Source organism: Apodemus sylvaticus, chromosome 5 (genome assembly GCF_947179515.1).
Source record: "Apodemus sylvaticus chromosome 5, mApoSyl1.1, whole genome shotgun sequence".
Taxonomy (NCBI): domain Eukaryota; kingdom Metazoa; phylum Chordata; class Mammalia; order Rodentia; family Muridae; genus Apodemus; species Apodemus sylvaticus.
The window spans coordinates 67783958-67793491 of record NC_067476.1 but is presented as its reverse complement, the minus strand read 5'-3'; the positions used below and the strand labels follow the sequence as shown (position 1 = coordinate 67793491).

General features: G+C 34.2%; 1 protein-coding gene across 1 annotated transcript; it reads left to right on the top strand.

The window, feature by feature from the left end:
* Nucleotides 1-6144: 6144 nt before the first annotated feature.
* LOC127684302 (olfactory receptor 1052-like) lies at nt 6145-7083 on the top strand. The gene has a single exon (XM_052181253.1). The coding sequence runs from the start codon at nt 6145-6147 to the stop codon at nt 7081-7083; it is 939 nt and encodes a 312-aa protein (XP_052037213.1).
* The last annotated feature ends 2451 nt before the right edge of the window (nt 7084-9534 follow it).

Genomic DNA, 9534 nt, shown 5'->3' with positions numbered 1-9534 from the left:
TAGGATCCATAAATACTGGAGGAAAAACAGATCTATGACATGTGAATCAGAGAAAGACTATAATAGGTAAAGATTACCTTGGATTATGAAAGGAGGATTTATGCATAATTCTGTTGCCCTTTCAGACTGAGAAAAGAAGAAAGCAAAGTGGTCAAAGACAAGAGCATTGTATTGATGTTTTAGAAGAAAGGGTCATGTTTCTTCTGAGGCTCAAAACAGGATAACGGATGACAAAAATGCTTCTTTTCTTATGGTGTCTAGTAGAGGTATAGCCTTGTAACTATGTTGATTCCACATAGAAAATCAAAATTACACCCTAGAAAAAGCAAGAAAGTAATCTTCCTACAACAAACTCAAAGGAAAGTAACCACACAAACATAAAAATAGCATAAAAAATAACAGGAAGCAACAATCATTATCCCTTAACATAAATGGATTCAATTCTCCAATAAAAAGACATAAACGAACAGAAATATTTTTCATGTAAATCTTCAATTTTATCAGAAACTGTTTGTAATTCCTTTTTTAATTAGTTTAATAATGTTTTTTATGTATACTATTTTATCTGTATTATTTTCCATGATAATCTACAATTTTAATGGGCTTTTCTATATATTTTTTCAATTTTATCAGAGATATTTTCCATGTAAATATTCAATTTTATTCAGGAAATGCTTATAATTTTACTTCAATCAACTTAGAAATATTTTTTATGTATGCAATTTTAACTGTATAATTTTTCTTGATAATCTTCAATTCTTACATATTTTTCTATATATTTCTACAATTTTATCAGAAATTTTTCCTTGTAAATCTTCAATTTTATCAGAAAATATTTATAATTTTATTTCAATCTACTTAGAAATATTTTTGCATACCATTTTATCTGTATAATTTACCATGAAATAGTCAATTTTAATGTGTTTTTCTATATATTTCTTGAATTTTATCAGCAGTATTTTCCTTGTAGATCTTCAATTTTATCAAAAAATGTTTATAATTCCTCTTTCAATCAATTTAGAAACTTTTTTTATGTCTGCCATTTCATCTGTGTAATTTTCCATGCTAATCCTCAATTTTAACATATTCTATATTTTCTACAATTTTATCAGAAATATATTCCATGTGAATCTTCAATTCTATCATAAAATATTTCTATTTTGTTTTTCAATTAATTTAGCAATGTTTTTATGTCTACCGTTTTACTCTTTAATTTTCCGTGAAAATTATTTTTCTTTTAATTTTTTTTATTTATTTAAAAGGGAAGTAAAGGGAAGTAAAAACACTTTAAGATAAAATTAAAGATTTTTCAGACAAACATGTTAAAATTGTCAATTTTCATGGAAAATTAAGGCGTGAAGTGGTAGACATGTAAAACATTGCTAAATTAATTGAAATATGGGATAGAAACATTTTATGATAGAATTGAAGATTTATGTGGAAAATATTTCTGATAAAATTGTTGAAAATGTAGAAAAACATGTTAGAATTGGAGATTATCATGGAGAATTTTATATAGATATAATAATGGTAGGCATAAAAGTATTCCTAAGTTGATTAAAAGTGGAATTATAAACATTTTCTGATAAACTTGAAGATTTACATGGAAAATATTTCTGATAAAATTATAGAAATATATAGAAAAACATGTAAAGATTATCATGGAAATTATATAGATCAAATGATAGACATAAAGATAATTCTAAGTTGACTGAAGGTGGAATTACATAACATTTTCACATAACATTGTAGATTACATGGAAAATATTTCTGGTAAAACTCAAGAAATAAATAGACCAACACATTAAAATTGACTATTTCATGGAAAATTTTACATAAAGAATGGCTGATGTAAAAACTCTTTCTAAATTAATTGAAGTTGGAATTAGAAACATTTGTGATAAAATCAAAGATTTACATTCAAAACATTTCTGGTAAAATAGAGGAAGTAGAAAGAAAGACATATTAAAATTGAAGATTATCATGAAAAAATAATGCAGATAAAATGGTAGACATAAAAGAAATTACTAAATTAATTAAAAGGGGAATTGCAAACATTTTCTGATAAAATTGAAGATTTACATGAGAAATATTTCATTAGTCTATGTCTTTTTATTGGGGAGTTGAGTACTTTGTTGTTACGAGATATTAGGGAATAGTGATTGTTGCTTCCTGTTATTTTGGATGTTATTTTTATGTTTGTGTGGTTATCTTATTTTGGGTTTGTTGGAAGATTACTTTCTTGCTTTTTCTAAGGGTGTAGTTTCCATCCTTGTGTTGGCATTTCCATCAGTTATCCTTTGTAGTACTAGAATTGTTGACAGATATTGTGTAAATTTGGTTTTATCATGGAATATCTTGGTTTCTCCATCTATGATGATTGAGAGTTTTGCTGGGTATAGTAGCCTGGGGTGGCATTTGTCTTCTCTTAGGGTCTGTATGAAATCTGCCCAGGATCTTCAAGCTTTCATCAGCTCTGTTGAGAAGTCTGGTGTGATTCTGATAGGTCTGCCTTTATAAGTTACTTTCCCTTTTTTCCTTACTGCTTTTAATATTCTTTCTTTGTTTAGTAAACTTGGTGTTTTGATTATTATGTGCCAGGAGGATTGTATCTTCTGGTCCATTCTGTTTGGAGTTTCGAAGGCTTCTTGTATATTCATGGGCATCTCTTTCTCTAGGTTAGGGAAGTTTTCTTCTACAATTTTGTTGAAGATATTTACTGGGCCTTTAAGATGTAAATCCTTGCTCTCATCTATACCTATAATCCTTAGGTTTGGTCTTCTCACTGTGTCCTGGAGTTCCTGGATGTTTAGAGTTTCCAACTTTATGCATTTTGCATTTTCTTTGACTGTTGAGTCAATTTTTTCTATGGTATCTTCAGCCCCTGAGGTTCTTTCTTCTATGTCTTGTATTCTGTTGCTGATACTTGCATCTATGACTCCTGAATTCTTTCCAAGGTTTTTTATCTCCAGAGATGTCTCACTTTGTGATTTCTTTCTTGTTTCTACTTCCACCTTTAGATCCTGGATGGTTTTGTTCAGTTCCTTCACTTGATTGTGTTTTCCTGTAATTCTTTAAGGGATTTTTGTGTTTCTTCTTTAAGAGCTTCTGCCTGTTGACCCGTGATCTCCTGTATTCCTTTAAGTGATTTTTGTGTTTTCTCTTTAAGGGCTTTTACCTGTTGAACAATGTTCTCCCGTATTTCTTTAAGGGAGTTATTTAAGTCTTTCTTGAATCCCTCTGTCAACATCATGATATACGATTTTAAATCCAACTCTTGCTTTTCCGGTGTGTTGGGGTATCTGGGACTTGCTGTGGTGGGAAAACTGGGTTCTGATGTTGCCATGTGGTATGTTTCTGTTGATAATCTTCTTGTGCTTGCTATTTCACATCTGGTGCTAGTTGGTATTGTTGTCTCTGGCTGAAGTTTGTTCCTCCTGTGGGCCTGTGCCCTTACTCCTCTGAGCTCAAAAGTGAAAGTACTGCTGGGAAATCTCTCCTGGCAGGCTATGCACAGAAGACTGTGGAGTTTCCTGGCTCCCTGGTGCAAATGGAGGTGGGCAGGAAGATTTCTGTCCCAGCTGTTCCATTGATCTTAGGCCCTGTGGGCTCCTAGCTGGGTCCCCTCCAGAGAGCTTAAAATGTTTTTCTATAAATTTCTTCAATTTTTGTCAGAAATGTTTCCCATGTAAATCTTCAATTTTATCATAAAATATTTTTACTTCCTTTTCCAATAAAAAAGAATGATAAAAAAGAAAAGAAAATCAAATAGTGCCATGCTTCTGACTTCCACACAGTAAGTGAAGGAACATTTGTTACTTTATGCCACTGATTTTTTCAGTAAATTGTTGTAAGAAACTAAAATAAAAACAGGACTTTAATGTAATGTTATTTAGACATAATACTTAACTTTTATTTCTATTCTCTGACATACTTTTTATATGCTTGTTATATAAAAACATGTATTTTTCTAGAAGGATATCATCTCTTTGAAGACAATATATTGATAATTTAAGTCCTCTATGCTGTTGACATATTGCTACAGTTGTGGTCAACTGTGTGCTTAAGGTGGCAATTAAGCATCTGAGTTTTCCAGTGGTTCTAGGTCTAGATAGCAGTCTATTTGTCTTTGGTTGATAGGTGATTTGCTCCTTAATTTTTTTTTTTAATTTGGTCTTATGGTTTGGGTAGTCTGTGGTTGAGCAGAAGTTCTCTACCTGAGTTGTGTGCAGGAACTGATTCTGGTTGTCAGTGTGGCCTCTCATAAGCATGAGTGTCCTCTAATTTCTCTAAGTTGGAGGTTAGAGTTTAGGTGGCCAGTGTGACCTTTGGCCCAGTAATGAATGTCTACTCTTCATGAATGCTGGGATAGGGAGATGAGAAAGGAAATGGGACTTGTGATAACATATGGAGCCTACTTTTTCTTTTGTCAGGTATAGGTGGGCAGGAATTGTCTGCCCAAGGAAACCAAGATAGTCAGAGAGTTCCACATGTTAGTGCCTTACCTAGGCTTCTGACAGGCAAAGCCTATTTTGAGCAAGGGATGTCTGGTGTTCTATCAGCCATGGCCTGAGGTTGTTTCTTTTGAGGAGGTGCTAGTATTTTGCCTGAAGGAACCCAGAATGTGGTAAGGTTCCTGGACTGCTAGAAAATTATCTACTAGCTCTGCTGGGGCTCCCTGCTGCACCAGAGGCATGGGTTTCAACTGTGCCTTCTTTTTTTTTTTTTTTTTTTAAGCTTGGGGTTTTTGTGGGAGTATCAGCATGACTCTGACTCTTTTGCTTGCTCATGGGATGTTTCTCTTCCTACTGATTTATCATGTTTCAGCCTTAATGTGAGTATTTATGCCCAATGTCAGTGCCTCTTGTTGTGTCCTGTTCAGTTGATATCATTGGGAGGTCTGCTCTTATCTGAAGGAAAATGGAGGAGCTGAGTATCTCAACTAGAGAGGAGGTTTGGTGGGTACATGGTAGGATGTGAGGTCAAGAAGTCTGTGGTGGAATGTATTTGTGACTGAATAATAAATGAAATGCATCAAATCTAATAATTATTATCCTTAGGAAACTAATCAAAGGATGGATAGAAGGAAGGATGGAAAGAAGAAAGGAAGGAAAGAAAGGAAGGAGGAAGGAAGGAAGGAAGGAAGGAAGGAAGGAAGGAAGGAAGGAAGGAAGGAAAATACTTGCTCATGGTTTTAAGGAATGCATACTTATCAGCATTTTGATGAAGGAGGGGATAATTAATTTCAATAATAGTTATAGTATTGTTGAATTGAAAATGAGTCACTTAAAATTTTATGTGAAGTTCTAAAAGACATTGTCTTTTTTAAAAATAAAATATATAGACAATTGAAGGTTTTTAATGATTCATACAATTTATTTCCTCCTTACAATGCATGTTCTGGATTGTTTTAGTATTTTTAATACTGATAAAAAACAATAGTTAGAAAATGGAAAAAGAAAATTGAACAAAAATGTGAATGCAAAAATTGTCATATGTGACACTTATGATAACTAATCATTTTTAAAACAAGAACACATAAAAACATCCATCTTTATTTTTTTCAGGCCCTCTACAGGTCCTCTCAATATGATAGAATTAATCACAGGAGTCAAGAGATATGGGCAAAAGCTGAGGATATATTTCAGGTGAGGTATTTGGAATGGGAGATGAGACATGATATTGTAGCCAGTGTGTTTAGATTGATCAAATGAGAAATATTTTTGGAATATTTATCCATAGAACACTGGAAATTCCTTGTCACAAGACTGTAGCAAGTTTATATTTCACTTAGGCAAAGGCTGACATACAGGAAAATGAGCCTGTTGAGTATGACACTAAATTTAATCTCAATTCTAACATTTGAGTGTTTTGTGACAAAACAAAGATTATCTTATTATTTTCTATTCTGAGGTAATTGATGACAGGAAATAAAGTTTGTAAGTTACAATCTTTAGAGTCTCCATGTATAGATTTAGTAGCATACAGATGGGCTACTTATTGTTGAGATTTCTTTCTTTGTTTCATCTCCCACAGGGAAACCACGATAATGTCAGATTCTGGAGGAAATCCTTTTATTTCACTATTGTTTCTTTAAGTCTCATGATCTTATTTTGTAACAAGGAACTGTAGACTACTGAAAGCATGGGAATTTGGAATCATACAGGTGTGAACGAATTTATACTGATTGGCTTAACAGAAAATCCTAATTGGCAGGTTCCACTCTTTTTGCTTTTTTGCATGGTTTACTTCATTATTCTTGTGGGTAATTGGGGGATGATCATCTTGATCTGGTTAAATGTTCAACTTCATACTCCAATGTACTTCTTCCTTAGTAACCTCTCTTTCTGTGACATCTGCTATTCCACAATCATTGCTCCTAAAATGCTTATCAATTTCCTATCAGAACACAGGTCTACTACGCTGTTTGCCTGTATTCTGCAGAGTTTCTTTTTCGCAGTTTATGTAACCACAGAAGTTATCCTCCTGTCTATGATGGCCTATGATCGCTATGTGGCAATTGTTAACCCTTTAATGTATACAGTTATCATGACCAACAGCATCTGCACTCAGATGGTACTTGCATGTTATTTGGGTGGTCTCATAAATTCCATGGTTCACACAATGGGTTTACTCAGACTAGACTTCTGTGGTCCAAACATTGTGAATCACTTCTTCTGTGATGTCCCTCCTCTTTTAAAGCTTGCATGTTCAGATGTACACATCAATGAGATGCTACTTTTGGTCTTCTCTGGAGTGATTGCTATTTCCACTTTCATCATTGTCATGGTGTCTTATATTCACATTATTGTTGCCATCTTGAGAATCCGCTCAGCTGAGGGGAGGCGCAAAGCCTTCTCCACCTGTGCCTCACACCTGACAGCCGTTGCATTATTTTATGGTTCTGTGACATTTAGTTATATCCAGCCAAGTTCTCAGTACTCTATGGAACAGGAAAAAGTCTCCTCTGTATTTTACACCTTGGTCATCCCCATGCTGAACCCTCTGATTTACAGCTTGAGGAACAAAGATGTGAAGGAAGCAATCAAGAAGTTGGTTTGTGTGCAGAGAAATGCTTCTTGAATATGTCATTTCTCTAACTTTGAAAAATTGATGTGAGTCCTCAAACTGGTATTGTTAAAATGTATTAGTCTCTTATAAGAGTAAAATGGAATTTAAACCAAGTATATTATACTAAATTTTATTTACCTAATATTATATTATCTCAGAAATTTTAAAATTTTCTAAAGGCTTGACTTTCCTGTATCCTTTATTTTTCCTCTATATAAAGTCTCTGCAAAAGTTGACATGATTATATTCCAGTTTGTACACAAGTTTAATAATATGGTAACAAGCAACATAAAAATTAAGCTTATTACTTAAAGTTTTAAATAAACTAAATTTTAGGAAATATTTTCTCTGTGTAGAATGTTCTTACATATAATTTGACTATCAGGTGGAACTAAAATTGTTAGATAAAGAAAGAAGGAAGAGAAGTTTTCAGTTTAACAAAATATAGTAGTTTGGCAGTTGTTTGTTATTACTATTAAGTAATGATATCGTCCATTTCTGACAATGGCTTGCCAAACAGGATCTTGAGACATAGCTCAGGTATCAAGAGTAAAATCAAATACAGCAGTTCTGCTAAAATAAGGTAACAATAAAAAGCATTCCTCACGACACACTGTTTAGTCTTAAGTAAGTGTCTTGATCAACCATCTCAAAGAAGCTTCCCACGAAATCAGTTAGGAAAAACTACAGAGAACCAAAGCCAGGTAATATTAAGATAATGGGAGATCCTGGAACAGTTAGCACTATGTGGGGTATTCTTGATCAAATTTGACTTCTCAGGGCTTGGAGAACATGGTAAAAGAAAAGGCAGAAAGATTACAAGAACCAGAGATAATAGAAGACATTAAAAATTACAAGGCTCTCTAAACAAACATGATCAAAGATCACAGGAACACACAGAGATTGAAAAAGCATGCACAGGAGCTGCACCTTTCTGTCCCAATCTAAAGATTAAACATATATACATACATACTTACATACATACATACATACATACATACATGCATACATACACATACATACATACATACATACATACATACATACAATTCATAGTATGAAGTTTAGTGGTTTTGGTATTTTCTAAGTATGTGAATGAGTGGGTCTCTAGTTGTTCTGTATTCTGTTGGATTCATTTCCTTCTTTTTGCTTGTTTTTGTTCAATTACAGCATGTTAGAGTTTTTTTATATTGTATTATATTATTTTGTTATATTGTATTAATCACTATTTTTTAGAACTTGGTTAATTTCTTAATGAGAGACAAAAATGGAGTGGATCTGAATGTGAGTAGAGATTTAAACATACAAATCCAAGAAGACAATGCAGTTCATTACATGGTGGTCAACTATTCCTGAACATGAGGCCAGACGACTGATATTTCCACTCTCAGCAGGCATTCCCTCTCTCAGACAGTTCACTTCTTAAATTTTACCATATCATCTAAGTTTTCATACATTCATTCCTCTATTCATTCACATTTTAAAACTACAGTAAATAAAATATAATATAAAACCAAAAGTATCACATTGGGCCTGGACAAAATAAACCAACAGAAAGAAATGAAGCCAAGAGGAGGTACAAGAATAATAGATTAACTCATTTGATCACTCAGGAATCCCATAAAAACACTAATCTGAAAGCCATAATATATAGAAGAGGTTCTGTTTCAGACCCATGAAGACCCTACACATTCTCTTTCAGTCTTTATCAGTTCTTATGATTTTTGCTCATGTGGACTTAAAGGAGCAGTTTTCTTGGTTTTTTCACTCTCCTCTGGCTCTCACAATTTTTTCTCTCTCTTTTTATATTTTTTTATTGAATACAATATTCATTAACGTCTTAAATGCTAAAATCTTTCCAGGTTTTCCCCCTCCCCTAAAACCCCCAACCCTTCCTCCTACCCCCTGCCTCCAAGTATATGCTTCTCCACCCAACCCACTCCCACCTCCCCCACCTCGATTTCCCAGACCAAGGACCACTCCTCCCACTGCTGCCCAACAAGGCATTCCTCTGCCACATTTTTGGCTGGAACCTTGTGTACCACTTGGTTGATGGTTTAGTCCCTGGGAGTCCTGGGGCATCTGGGTGGCCGATATCGCTGTTCTTCCCATGAGGTTGTAAACCCTTTCATATCCTCCAGACAGCCCTCCAAATCCTCTATTGGGGACCCCATGCCCAGTCTAGTGGTTGGCTGTTAGCATCTGCCTCTGTATGTTTAAGGCTCTGACAGCGCCCCTCCAGAGACAACCATGACATGCTCCTTTTCATATGCACTTCCTGTCAACCATAATACTGTCTGGGCTTGGTGACTGTTTATAGGATGGATCCCCAGGTAGGACAGTATCTCCATGGCCTTTCCTTCAGTGTCTGCTCCTCACTTTGTCTACTTTATTGCTCCTGTGAGTATTTTGTTCCCTTTCTCAGAGGAACCAAACCACCCCCACATCAGTTCTCCTTTAGAT